Source organism: Paroedura picta, chromosome 2, assembly GCF_049243985.1.
Source record: "Paroedura picta isolate Pp20150507F chromosome 2, Ppicta_v3.0, whole genome shotgun sequence".
NCBI classification, from domain to species: domain Eukaryota; kingdom Metazoa; phylum Chordata; class Lepidosauria; order Squamata; family Gekkonidae; genus Paroedura; species Paroedura picta.
In genome coordinates this window covers 143,229,088-143,243,556 of record NC_135370.1, presented here as the reverse complement: position 1 = coordinate 143,243,556, position 14,469 = coordinate 143,229,088, and the positions used below count along the sequence as shown (strand labels likewise).

The 14,469-nt window shown below is 39.2% G+C and overlaps 1 protein-coding gene and 1 long non-coding RNA gene across 5 annotated transcripts in view; one reads left to right on the top strand and one right to left on the bottom strand.

Annotated features, from left to right (window-relative positions):
* LOC143830495 (uncharacterized) overlaps positions 1-8,979 on the top strand; it is a 40,153-nt gene extending 31,174 nt beyond the window's left edge. The window contains exon 5 of the long non-coding RNA XR_013228502.1: positions 8,411-8,979. This is a non-coding gene — a long non-coding RNA (uncharacterized LOC143830495). The remainder of the gene's footprint in view (positions 1-8,410) is intronic.
* Positions 135-14,469, bottom strand: part of NUBPL (NUBP iron-sulfur cluster assembly factor, mitochondrial) — a 130,586-nt gene continuing 116,251 nt past the window's right edge. For 3 of the 4 annotated variants that reach the window (XM_077323048.1, XM_077323047.1, XM_077323049.1), the window contains 3 exons: positions 10,821-10,941; positions 5,948-6,030; positions 135-340 (listed from right to left, as the gene is read on the bottom strand). In XM_077323048.1, the coding sequence (XP_077179163.1) occupies positions 278-340; positions 5,948-6,030; positions 10,821-10,941 (267 nt within the window). In that variant the 3' untranslated portion in view covers positions 135-277. Of the gene's footprint in view, positions 341-5,947; positions 6,031-10,145; positions 10,305-10,820; positions 10,942-14,469 lie in introns of those variants that run through there. The other variant, XR_013228475.1, reaches the window with a different exon arrangement.

The following is a 14,469-nucleotide window of genomic DNA, read 5'->3' as shown; positions in this document are numbered from 1 at the left end:
CTGGCCAACTGAATATGCTAGCTCATCTTGCTATTAAAGGATATTGCAAATACTCAGCATAGAACTGCAGAAATGCTCTTATTATTACACTAGTTGTAGATAGCTGTGGATATTAAAATAATACACGGCAAAACTTTTCAATATACAAAATGGAGGGTTTATTCTTAAATACAAAATATCATTGCTTGCTTTTATAGTACAACATTGTTTTCTTTCAATTATTCAATAGCATGCTTCACAGGTAAAATTCCAGTCACAGATCCACAAAAAGATGATGTCAGGTTGGAGGAACTGGCAGTCTTCTCACTATTTCAGCAGCCAGTTTAAAATAGGCTCGGGCCTGTGAACATTAAAAAAAATTACAACACATTTATTAACAAAAAATACAAAATTATGTAAGGTTGCATTTCACATAGAGACACTACAAACTGGCTATCTAAAGACAACAGCAAAAAAATTGTCTTCTTGCTTCCTGCCAGTGGGTGAGCCATGATGTCAAAGAAAGAGACTGGGAGACTTTCAGTGCATGGGAAAATGCGTAAGCAGCAGACTGATGGAATATATTGTAGTTTTGATTAGCGGAAACATCAGTCTGGTGTGGTGGAGGCTACATACATAAACACCAGAAGAGCTCTTGTGTTGGCAGGATGGGAAACAACATACAGAAACACTGGGTGACAAAATACTAAGCCAAAAGAGGACCTCAATAACAGGTAAAAGACACAGGGAGCCAATAAAAGGGAACTAAAAAGAAGTAGATTGATAATATGTAGGACTGATGATGGATTAAGGAGGCAAAATCCTGAACAAAAAAAGGTGAAAGGAGGCTGAAGAAAAACCTCGTACAGAGCCTATGAGAAAGCTAAGCATTTGTAAGGCAGGCAAATTAGCCTTTGAGACCAGGGGACCCATGAGCAAGGGAATCAAAAAAGGAAACCAAGGAGGCCTTGGGAGCAATCAGCTTAGTTTCAAAACCAAAGAGTTGACTATGTATTTGCAGTATAGGCTCATTAATATGTTTTTGACATATATTTTGGGGGGAAATCCATAAATGTCAAATATGATATTTACATTATACGTATGTCGCAAAATACTGAAATATTACACTGAAATATTAGAACAGAATTTATTGCTTTAATTCACATAAACTCAGTTATATGCAGCTAGTTCTAGCCAAGACACAGTACTGGTATCTTTCCAGGAAAATGCTGATGTGCTGTCGCCATCCTAACAGAAAAGATTCAACATTCCCTTTCTCACTATGGTTATCAGAAAAACAGAAGTACTAAAAGAGACCCAAGGAAAGGCCTCATTAGAACCATATCTCAAACCCCGAGAGATGAATTGGGTTAATGCCGCTGATTTAAACTGCTTATAAAGTTACTCTTCAGTACTGCTAGGATCCATCACAATTATGAAGCCATGCCTTCCGACATAACACTGTACTAGGGTTGTGTACGGTGTCGTCCAAACAGCCTGGAATGGCCGATTCAGACGCCACTGCGCACAACCCTACACTGTTCTAAGCTAAGACCATCTAGTTTAATATGTTCTCTGCTGTGCTCTCTAAAATCTTAGAGGCCTTCTCAGCCCTGCTATCTAACACTTCTTAATTAGAGTATTATTTCTACATCTTATGCAAGGAAAGCAAGTGTCTCATTGAGTTATGACAGTTAGCTAGGTTCATGGGGTTTTATCATTTTCTATCATGGCTAATAGCTAGACTTATTAATCTAATTCTTTTTTTTTTTAAGAAGAAGAACCATCCAACTAACAGACTGGGAGAACTGCACTATATCTCCTTTTGCTACTGCAACTTCAGTCCTGATCTAACAAGAAGCTTGGAGAGACAAAACAGATAGAATGCCACTGGCGAAAAAGACTCAAAGCAAATGTAACAAAACATAAAAACATATTATCTTGCCTACTCTGTAGCAGTGATGGTAGCAAAAGTCCCAAGATGATAATGAGATGCCTGAAGGCCAGTAAATCATGACAGAAAAAAATTAAGGTGTTGTACATTAATGATAAAGCCATGCAAGGGCAAAAGAGTCCACCTGCCCTAGAGGAAACTGGTTTATAGCTTGAGGATTTTGCTGGATATTGGCTTATACCTAGAAGTTCAGGTCTCCCCTCTTTCAGCTGATAAATTAGTTATCGACTGTTCCTCAGAAAGTATTACTGATTACAGTGATCCATGTTCTGATGAGAAGATTGTGCTTTATAAGGGGGAAAAGCTTCAACTGTTCCAAAAAACAGCTGCCAGGCCATCATCAGGACCTGGATACAGGGATCATGTAACCCAGTGGTTCTCATCCTGGGGGTCAGGACCCCTTTGGGGGTCGAACAACCCTTTCACAGGGGTAGCGGCAGGGTGAGCAGCTTGGCTGAAGGGGGGGATTGCCACTCCTCTTGCAGGCGCCTGCACTTGGCCACCAGCGGCTCCAGCAGCGCCCCTGGAAATAGAACAATTTATATACAATCATGAACAATGGATCTTCACGCGATTGGTCAGTTTCGGTTTAATTTCTGTGAAAGAACACTTGCATAATTTTATGGTTGGGGGTCACCACAACATGAGGAACTGTATTAAATGGGTCGCGGCATAAGGACGGTGGAGAACCACTGATGCAACGCGTTGAAAGAGATGCCGTTCTTTTTCTGGACTTGAAGAAACATCCCATACTGTGTAGCCCACCAGTTAAGATACTTTCTGAAAACCCTTTGTGTGTCCTGTATACAAAGATCAATCATAAGGCAACAAAAGACTGTTTTTTTCCTGTGGTGGCACCTTGCCCATCACTTACTTTACGGTCTTTTAAGAAAACCCAGTGAAAATGTTTCCTTTCATCTAGGTCAGGGATAGCCAAACTGCTGACATACTGGCAGGGGCTCATGGTAATTGCAGTCCATAGATATCTGAAGAACCACAATTTGGCCACACCTGATTTAGGCTGTTAACTGAAGAGTTCCATCTTATTAGAAGCTATTTTTATGGCCTTCTAGCCAAAGACTGTTTTGTGAATACTAATTTTAGGATGCTGAATATTGCTTTATGCCAACAGGCCCTTGCTCATTGAATGACTGGTTTTAGTACTGATAATTTTTATGGTCTTTTTGTAGGATTTTACTGTACAGTTTTTACTTCACATATTGCCTCCAGCAGGCTACAAAATAAATGCATTAATTAACAATATTTTACAGTTACTGCTCTCATATAGGTTGAAGTGGAGAAACACATCAGCTGTTGGAAGGCAGCCACCTCATAAATGTTCTACTGTAGGGCTGCCAGCCCCCCACTGGAAGCAGGTATCCCAGACCACTTCTGCCAATCAGCTGGCTTGCGCCGGGGGGGGGGGGGACATACCAGGATGTTATCACATCAGCAATCACAGTGAAAGTCTGGTATTTAGGAAAAACCTCTATGGTAGAAATCATTTTTAGTATTTTTTGCTCTAATACCAGATTGTTGCCATGATGTCACAACAGGATGATGCCTCTTCTAGTATATGTAGAAAGTGATCGCTTGTGACAACAAGCAATATAGCCTGGGCTTCTTTCCTGCTTCTAGCCAGTGCCTCCCCCCATCCCCTGCTGGTTGCCAGAAGGGTCCTGGACACCCTGTTCTACTCCGATCTGTTCGCCCCAACCTGACAATTCTCATAGAATAATGATGGGCAAGGGCATAAGCAAGGGAAAGTTTTTTATTGGTTTCAAAATTGTTAACTGGTGACCAAAATTATATATGAACATTTATTGCAAAGAAACAAAATCCCTGATACACAGAACTGTAGAATGGACATTTAATTCTTTCGCAAAAGAATTCCTTGGCTAGCATCCATTGGTAGGTAATATTATATCAAAACAGCAACTAGTTTAGATTTTGTTTTTTACATCAAATCTACACATACAGACTTTCCTTTTTCTTACTCTCTTTCCTCTTTATGGGTCATTTATTCGATAATACAGCTGGAGTCAAATGTTGATCCCATCATTACCAAGAAACACAAGACAGAATAAAATAAAACAAGAACAAATTCAGTGGTGGATATGGAAAGGAAAAATTTACAGTTTTCATTTATCTTCCAGAACTTTCATATTAATATGCCAGATTTAGAATCCCCCCTTTTTGCGGGGGAGGCTAGAGTTTTTGAAGAGAACAGCTATAGATCATTGTTTGGAAAGCAAAAATGTATTTTCCTTAGTATAAGGGGAACGTTGACAGTTTAACATTAATAGCTTGCTGACCAATCATTTGAAATACAAAGGCCTGCTCTGCCATAAAGAGAAAAACAAAATGGAGGAAATAAAAGTGTATAAATCCATTCAATATACACCCACATCAAGCTCCATTTGGTGCCTCAGTTTCCCTAAATTCTTTAAACATTTTCAGACTTATTGAGTTTCCAGGTTCTATATTTCAGTCACTTTCTATATTATATAGTTTCCATTCATGGGAATGCCTGAGCATTCAATGTGCCAAGGGAAATCACATATATGGACTGAGTTTTCTTTGCAGTTTTCACTATGCATTTCCTACAGTTAATGAGGCAAGGACCTGAAAACCAAAAGACAGTTTTACTTCTCCAGCTGTGGAAGCTGAAGCCATAAAAACTGAAAGGAAGGCCTATTCACTTGCATGATTCCCATGTGTATATAAAACAGCAACTCAGCATATCAGATATCATAAGTTAACAAGCACAAGTTCAGGAAAAGTTCTATCTAACCAACTTTACATTTTTCCTTGTCCAAAAACTCCAAATAGCTTTGTTCTGTGATTAGCTAGGACATGATCCCAGGTTGTAGCTGAAAGGCACAGCAAATATGCCAAAGATAATCCTTGAACAGGAGACCTTCTTGGAATAGCACCCCCCCCCAAATGTATGATGCTTTGAGTTTCAAATGAGAGTCTATTCTCAGTGTTACTCTTCATGCCCACATCTACATCTGGCACAAACTGTAGGTACAGTTGGAAAATGCTGCTTCTCCTTTGCCTACCATATGCTGAGTGAAGTATTGTGGTAAAAAAAAGGGAACTGGAGTCCCAATTTCTGGAATGAGTAAAAGTATACAGCAAGTCAGAACTGCTGTGACTACAAGATTTGTAACACACTTTCCTGCCTTGCACCAGTGGAATAATATTTTAGAAGAATGTTCTTTTGAAAATTCTGGCCAGGACTTTTATTTACGTTTTCTGTAAACCGCCCCGAGCCCTTGGGGAGGGCGGTATCTAAATATAATAATGAAATAAATAAATGAATAAAATGTTGGCCAATGGAAACATTTTTTAAATGAGATATTAGAGTAGGATGATGGTGGACAATTTTTATTTCACCTTGGATAGGCCAATAAACATGGTAACAGTTGACCCATAAGATCTCCAAGAATTGAACATGACTGAATGGCTAGCATCATCATCGTTAGGTTGATAAATTAAAAACCAAGTTCAATTATCTCTATCTCTGTAGGAATAATCTACTTTTCAACACACTGAAATGCTTTTTGGTTGTATTATCTTAGCTGGGCTACACAAAGTACCTCTCAAGAAGGTATTCTTCCATTTCCTGGTGAAAACTATGTTCAAGCTTATATCAGCTATACCGTTTCATCGTTCTAGCCAGCCACTTCCTACTTTAATCAATTAATCTACCATAGAATTATGCTGAAACTTTCTTAATGATTTAACTGATCCAAGTTTTCCTTTGCTTTGTACACAAATATAATGATTCAATTGCTTCTTATTCAAATCATGGCTTACAGTGATCAAACAAGAGGCCCAGGGAAAGGTATTACAGGCATTGCACCACTATTATAGAAAATGTTATTACAGAAAATAGATGAACTCTTCAAACTTTGATTATTGGCACAAAAATAAGGGTTTGAAACAGTCATATACCACACAGAAATATTTCAGCTTTAAAATCCAAGGCTACCATGTTAAACTCACCATGTTGCTTTCAGGCTGTGACACTACAATTGGCTTCCCGTTGTCAGAGGTCTCTCTTATGTTCAGATGTAATGGAATGTCTCCTGAATTAAGAATGCAAAGTTATATAAAGATTTGGGACTTTATAAATGAGGCTAGATATCAGGGGAAAAATTTTTCACAGTCAGAGTAGTTCAGCAGTGGAATAGGCTGCCTAAGGAGGTGGTGAGCTCCCCCTCACTGGCAGTCTTCAAGCAAAGGTTGGATACACACTTTTTTTGGATGCTTTAGGATGCTTAGGGCTAATCCTGCGTTGAGCAGGGGGTTGGACTAGATGGCCTGTATGGCCCCTTCCAACTCTATGATTCTATGATTCTATCCTACTTTAACCAGAGCTGAACATTCTTCCAGAGCAAAAAACAGTATATATCAGTCGGAATACAGTTGATGGGTTCTGTTGGGTTATTTTGCTGTCAAGTTGCAGTAGACTTATGGCAACTCTGTCAGGTTTTCAAGGCAAGAGATGAGCAGAGTTGGTTTGTCGTTGCCAGACTCTGCATTCCTTTGGTGCTGTGTTCCAAATACTGACCAGGGCCGACCTTGCTTAGCTTCTGAGATTTGATAAGATCAGGCTACAAAATAATGACAACTATTTAAAATGTGTTCATAGTTTTGGAAAGATGGGATACTGCTTTGCAGTCACCTACAAACAACAGACATTCCTTTCATACTTGCTGAACTTATCAGATAAATGGAAAAATAGTAATATGTAGTACTTATATACAGCTTTCAGGATTCAAGTGCTTCACATTTACTGTTGTGCTGTAATCTTTGCAACAGCCTTAGAAGGAAGGCCCATACTATTATTTTCATTAACAGCTGCGGAGGAGAGCTTCAAGGAGGCTTTTCTAAGACTACCTAGTGAGTTTATAAGAGGCCCAATTTGAACTCTGTGTCCCAGATCACAGCTCTTTGCGACTATGGTACACCAATTCTGCATGCAAACAAAAATTCATGCAGAGCCTATTTCAGTATAATGGAAGAAAAACCTGCGTGCATTACTGAAAATTGTTGGTTGGTTGGTTTTGCTTTCAGCTCAGCAGCCTCCTCTGGAATCCAAAACTGACTACATAGAACCTTCTACTGCAGCACTCTGCCATGCCAAAAACTAAGGCAAAAGCCCAGCTGCAAAGTCTTGCATGGCAGATAAAAAAGTCCACAGGGTTACAGACCAACTATAGAATGACTGCAGGGGGAGATTTCAAAGTTTCCCATTTCAGAACATGAACACGAAAGCAGCTTTGCTAGATCAGACCAATGGTCCAAATGCCACAAACTGTATGGAGGCCAAAGGCTCCCCTTGTTGTTGTGTATGCCACCCCCCCCCCACACCGCCAGCAATGGTATTCAAAGACTTGTGTTCCTCCCACTACATATATCTATCAACACAGCATTCATTCCTTATGGATTTCCAGGGCTGGTTCACTCTAATCAATATTCAAAATGTGTGCTTAAATATTTAATTGCCAAAATGAAAGGAAGTGTTATTGTTATTAGATGACTACTGATTTAATTAAATGCTAGTTACATATTCAATTAATTTTCTCTCCAACGGTTACCAAATGTACATTGTGCTTTTGTAATCAGCAGGGGACTGCCATAGAAATAAAGAAAAATTACACATTAACATGCTGAATATTCTCATTTTGGGGAAAAAATCTCTATGGAAAATAGATGCTTCAGACTTCAACCATTAAAACATTATACACTAATTGAAATCATACATCAATAAGATATATGTATGTGTGTATATAATAAGCTATAGGAATAAAGACTTCATAATTTAGTTCTACAGCCAACTTTAATTACATCCCATAGCTGCATGAGTAACACATGCTCTGATTCACAATATTTTTGCATTGATAAGTACATCTGAAAACTAGAGGAATTTTAGCGCCAGGGTTTATCAAGAAAAAGAGGATACAGTCCTCAAACTAAAATGAAAAACATTAATGTAGCTTCTTAACTGTAATGTTAAGACTGAAGTCTCTCTTCAATCTATGCACACATCCTCCATAATATGCTTATAATTAGAAAAACCAAGAGTGGAATTCACAACAGTAGACATCGGGACAGGAAATCCCACTACCCCACAGGTTCCCACTTCCTTCTTTCATGGCCATCTTGCCCCCATCTTTTGCCATTGTTTTCTCTTTCCCCCCCAACTCTTCCAGAAACACTTTTGTTCTTCATTCCTATCTCTCCCCAATCCACTCTTTTTTTAAAAAAAGAGCGTTGCTAGGCAACCTCGTAGCACTGATAGTGAAATCTCACGAAATCTATCAGGATTTTTAAAAATTGCAATATGTGTCACTGTACACACATTGTTTCGTTATTTGGTGCATGGGTTAAAGGTCTGTAAAAATCAGGATTCCTCAAGTTTGTAGAAATATCTCCCTTTTTTCTCCATGTCCCATTGTGCAGATTTACTTCCACCACATTTACAGTGATGCTGCTGCAAAGAGTTGCTGATGCTGCCACAGCAAAAGCAACAATCTAACCCATGGATTTGGTGCTATTCGAAGAAAAATCCTACTTCACCTATTGCTAAGAAAATCACAGGGAAAGATCACCTCCATCCAGCTAGCAGAAGATATCGAGGATGGTATAGCAACTGCATGTCTCTTCCTTTCACCTGCTGAATTCCAGTAGTTTGCTAAATAAATGCAAGATTGAACTTTAACCTTATGATAATGAGGGGAAAGCCATTAACTTGGCCATCTGTGAAATATCCTGTATGAATATTAATACTGAGTAATGTAGCATACTATGGGTCAGACTTGGAACAGGGAGATGAGGATCCAAATGCCTGCTTTCCATGACATTTTCTGGGTGACCTTGGGCCAGCCACTCTCAACCTGACCTACCTCACAGGGTTGTTTTGAAGATAAAATGGAGGAGGGGAAAGCCAAGCATTCCTTGAGTTCTTTGGAGAAAGGACAGGATTTTTAAAAAGATAATTCAGAAGCTGATCAAAACGCTGTACAGTTGAAAATAAATCCCTAAATGCTTTTTTTCCATTTATTCCTCCCCAAACTTAAGCTTAAGATGAGTAAAACTTGCTGTGCACCCAATGCAAGTACCTTTCTTACTTATGCTGCTAGCTAGTTGCTTCCATCAATACAGGTGCCTATTAGAAGAGAAATGAATCTACTCTTACTTGTCAGAAGGCTTGCCACTAGAGGCTTCTTACTGACTAGGATACCTAAAGGCTAAAGCAAAGTCCAAGGCTTGAATTGTCATCATGGCTTCCAGCAGACAGCGAAGATAACTCAACTGTGTACTTTTAATTATGAATTTTCTTGGTCTGCTGGGTCTGCATCAGGCTCTGATGTTCTACTGAAGGCTTTTGTGAAGTCAACTTCCCGGCTCTTAATGAATACCCTGCATGACCTGATCTCACTTATACCAGTGCATGAAAACTATACAAGTATTATTATCTTATCTACCAGTTTAATTAAGGTACGCCATATTTTATAGTTCATTATCAAACACTGAAACATTCAACACTGTTCTCTATTGTGTTTGGATCAATGAGTGAAAACTTCTTCAGCAAGGTGTGAAACCTATTTTCTAAGCCAAGCTACATTAATACTGTCCATTTCAGAGAATAGACATCTCCCCGCCCCCCCCCCCATAACTTGGTTAGCCAGTGTGTGCCCCTCCCTCAGGATGAAGAAGTTCAGGGGCAGCTTCTTACCCAGCGGACAAAGCCCTGCCCCACAGATTTCTGACAACTAAATGAGATGCAGGAGCAGTTCCTCTGATAGAATGCCATTTCCATTTGTAGAAGATGGGGGTGAGAGGCACAGCAATTCCCAGTGATTTGACTCTCCCACTGCAGACCTACATTTTGGCCACTGTGTTGTTTCTATTCTTACACACAGAATTTCAGGGAGCCATCCCAAAGAGGATGATCAGAAGAGATTGATACTGATGATCAGAGGCCTGGAGATCATGCCATACGAGGAAAGGTGGAGAGACTTAGGAATGCAGGCTGGAGAGGAGGAGGCGCATGACTGCTCTCTTCAAGTATCTGAAAGGCTGACACTAAGAGGAGGGCAGGCAGCTGTTCCTGTTGGCAGCAGAGGATAGGAGTCATAATAATGGGTTTAAATTACAGTCAGAAAGATACCAACTGGATATGGGGGGGGATTACCGTAAGAATAGTTTAGCAGTGGAATCAACTGTCTAGGGATGTGGTGGTCTCCCTCTCATTGGCAGTCTTTAAGTAGAGGCTGGATGAACATTTGTCAGAGATGCTCTAGGCTGATCCTATACTGGGTGGACTAGTTGGTCTATACAGCCTCTTCCAAATCTATGAAAAAACATACAAAAGAGACTGTGGCAGTCACTTGAGATAGGTGAAACTTATTGTATCTCCACTTGTCTTGAATGGTCCAGGCCAGCCTGATCTTGTTAGATCCCAGCAGATAAGCAGGGCTGGCCCTGGTTAGTATTTGTATGGGAAACCAAGGAAGTCCAGGGTTGCTATGCAGAGGGAAACCACCTTTGAATGTCAAAGAGGTCAAAGTCAAAGAGGTCGCCATAAGTCAACTATGACTTAAAAACACATTCCACTATCACTTGCTTTTCTGCTTGTTCAAGATCTCGTGGAACCAATTTCTGGGCACTATAATAAATAGGAAGGGAAGCAACAGGTGTTGCACATGTAATTGTGCAAACAGGAATGTGCCAAGTCTGTGTTTCTGTTTGTGTATTGCTGGATTAAAGCTTATGTGTTTTAATTTACAGAAACAATTCTGGATTGCTCCTAACATTTCTTCTAAATTCTGCTTATTGAGAGAATTGCCTTAAAACATGATGATCTTACCTAAAACATCCAGACCAAGATCATCCGCTAGGCTTCTCACACCGTCAGTTCCAAATATATGAGTTTCATGATTACAGTTTGGGCACTGGAAAACACTCATGTTTTGGACAAGACCCAAAACCTGGGGAATTTAAAAAAAATCTGAAAAGTAACTGTATAAAATGTAAAATAAAATGGTGAAGAAAATTAAGTAGCAATACTTATCTGACAGATATATAAAGATTAAATTCCACCCCATCCTGAAGAAAAGTTAAGTGGAATTCCTGTTTTAATTAAAGTTAATTGTTCTTATGTTTACATGTCATCTATGGTGAAATGAAACATCCTATGTAATACAATAAGCTTTTATTTTATTCCTATCCTTCACCCAACCCAAAAGAATTTTCCAGGCAGGAACAGGGACTTCTGGTAGTTTACTATGAAAAATAACTTCAGGTGTGTAGCCGTGTTGGTCTGAAGCAACACTTAAATATATCTGTTGAAATGTGCATGCAGAAGAAAGATTACACCCAGAATTAAACTTTGTTGGCCTTAAAGGTGCCACTGGACTCAAACTTTGTTCTATATATATATATATATTAAACAATCCTTGTTTTTAAACAAAACATGCCAATAGACGGCAAACCATTTTCATAATCTTTCTAATTGTTTAGAAGAATTTTTCAAGACTGTCATTGTTAATGTCTGAAAACATCATATTATTGCACCACTTCTCGAATTTTGTAACAGTTATGATTTTAGCAGTATAATGTTTTTAGTATGCTGCTAGTTGTACAATCCTGTATTGTTGTTGTTGTTAGTTGCGAAGTCATGTCCGACCCATCACGACCCATCCTCCAGGCCTTTCTGTCCTCTACCATTCCCTGGAGTCCATTTAAGTTCTCACCGACTGCTTCAGTGACTCCATCCAGCCACCTCATTCTCTGTCGTCCCCTTCTTCTTTTGCACTCAATCGTTCCCAGAATTAGGCTCTTCTCCAGGGAGTCCTTCCTTCTCATGAGGTGGCCAAAGTATTGGCCTGTATTATTGCAGTTTTAATTTTATATATTAAAGGTAAAGGTATCCCCTGTGCAAGCACCGAGTCATGCCTGACCCTTGAGGTGATGCCCTCTAGCGTTTCCTTGGCAGACTCAATACAGGGTGGTTTGCCATTCCCTTCCCCAGTCATATTATACTGCTCCAACTGCATTGCACTATTTTAAATTGTGTAATCTGCCTTGAATCTTAGTGAAAATGGCAGGCTATGAAGAAGGAATGAAGTAAACTAGGGAGACGGTGCTAAAACCAAATCTGCAGTCATCCCCCATAGAAGCAGAAATCTCCAGGGCCACTTTGTTTCCCTGCACTAAGTTCAAAGCTATCCACTTTCTCAGACACTGAACTCCAAACTCGCACCATACAGATAAATTTCAGATCCTCTTCCCATTCTGCAGTTTAGCATGAGCTGACCATCTAAACCAGGCCTTGGAATGGGTAAAAGTTAATTAATTTTTGATGTGGAACACATATTCTGGCTCGCCTCCTGGGAAAGAAATGGCTGCTAGCTTTGGGACTCTGCTAGCACCGCTACATCCTCCACTACTGCAACCTTTACCACCACCACCACTGCCTAAGCATCTGGCAGTGTGGGTGTGGCTGCAGCGGTAAAGGCAGTAGCGGAGGTGGAAGTAGAGTCTCGAAGCTTGCAGCTGCAGGGCAGCCAGCTAGGGCAGTGGAGGAACCTGCACTGGCGATGGATTGTCTATGACAATCTGATTCTCGGAAATGTATTTATATATTTTAAAAATTTGTTAAACAGTTATTGGGTGATATGACCATATACGGTTATGTTCACCCTCCCCTCCTCAAATGGCCAGTGATGGGCCTGGAAGGGGTGAGAAAGGGAGGTGCCTTGGGTGGGCATGCACACAGCTATGCTTCCTGATCATATTCAACATGATTGCACCACTTCTGGGGTTTCTCGAAGCTTGAAGAATCTAAGAAGATGTGGTGATCTCTGCCTTCGCTGCTTCTTAGTCACTAAAATTCACTGATAGTAGCTAAGTCATGTCAAAGTTAAAAGGAACTCTTTGAACCACATGGCCCATTATAATAAAAAGTGTTGACTGGTTATTTATATTTTAAAAAATCTCCAGAATAAGAACTATGATCTGCTATTCTCTCTGAAATAAGAAGACACATTCAAAGATCAAATAACTGATAATTACATAAGGCACAATAGTGACAAAGTATTAAAGGAAAACCTAATGCACTTATATTAGCTATATCCTTTAAAATGATAAGTGGATTAAATTAACTTATAGAACCTGTCAGGAAAGTTAGCTAAACTGTACATATCTCTAATTCTTCCTTACTTTATAAGGACAAAGAAAAAGCGAATTATATTTTATAAATCACCCAAAGAAGATCTGAAATAACACTTTCCTATTAAGACTATTATTTGAAACAGAAATGTTTGTTTTACTTACAAAATATGATTTGAATATAATTATTGGGTTTCATCAGTGGGATTGTGGAAACAAAATTTCTCAGGTACAGTTCCTGGCATTCCCAGTTAAAAATGATGTCCCACTCTGCTCTAAAGTCGATATCAACAAAAACAGTAGTGGTCACATTTGCTAATTTATCAGGATAATGAAGGATTCAGGTCCCTTACAAATTAATGATCCCAAGAAGAGACATTTGCAAATTCACTGAAATCACAACGTATCATTGTTAGACTTCTTAGCATATATTTTTGCAGACATCTAATTTTTAGGGACTCCCATTTCAAAATCACAGTTAGAGTGAAGTAGACAGAAAATACATACATTCATTAATATAAAAACTAATGATATGTGTTTGTGTGTCTATGGCTAATATCAAATGCAATGATATAAGCTTACAGGTCTACATTTAGAAGTATTACTTTTGGTCTAAAATAGTTTTGAGAAAACTGCTACTGCTGATTGGCAGGATGGATGCTCTGTACATCCAAGGGGCCAGAGTCATATTCAGGTTTGCCTGTTCAGCGTGTCTAAAACAAAAAGAAATAGGATTTGAAAAGCCTTGCATTAACAACCGTGGAAAGCTGCTGTAATATGCCAACAGGGTTTCCCCCCTCTTCTATTTAAGGTGATGAAAATGATTCTACTTGCCATTTACCCTGTATAACCTGGGAAGGTTATACTTAGCAAGAATAACTGGCCCAAGTTTACACAGGAGCATCATGGAAGAATATGGATTTGAACCCAGGAAGCTTCCATTCTAAACCAGTTCTTTAATTTAGCACAACACACCCAATGCCCAGTGAAAGCAACCAGTTAAATGGGTATATGACAACAAAAAAGTCTTTTTGAAAAGAATGGTTATATATTGCCTGGAGATTTTAAATAAGAAAGCATGATAAAATCTCCTTAAATAAAATCAATGTGGAAAGAAGCCAATGTATGCATGAAACTGACAAGCACTGCTGCTGCATCTTTTGGATACAAATCTAAATATGCAGATGACTGTATCCCACACTTGAATCCCCAGTTGCTGCAAAATAAGTCAGTAAAACTGATACACTTGAACCCAGAAAAAGTCTCTACTAGAGATTGAGGTGACTACAAGTTTAAAATCCCTTGCAAATTTCAGCCCTACAATAAATGGCTTTAAATTCTCTGTA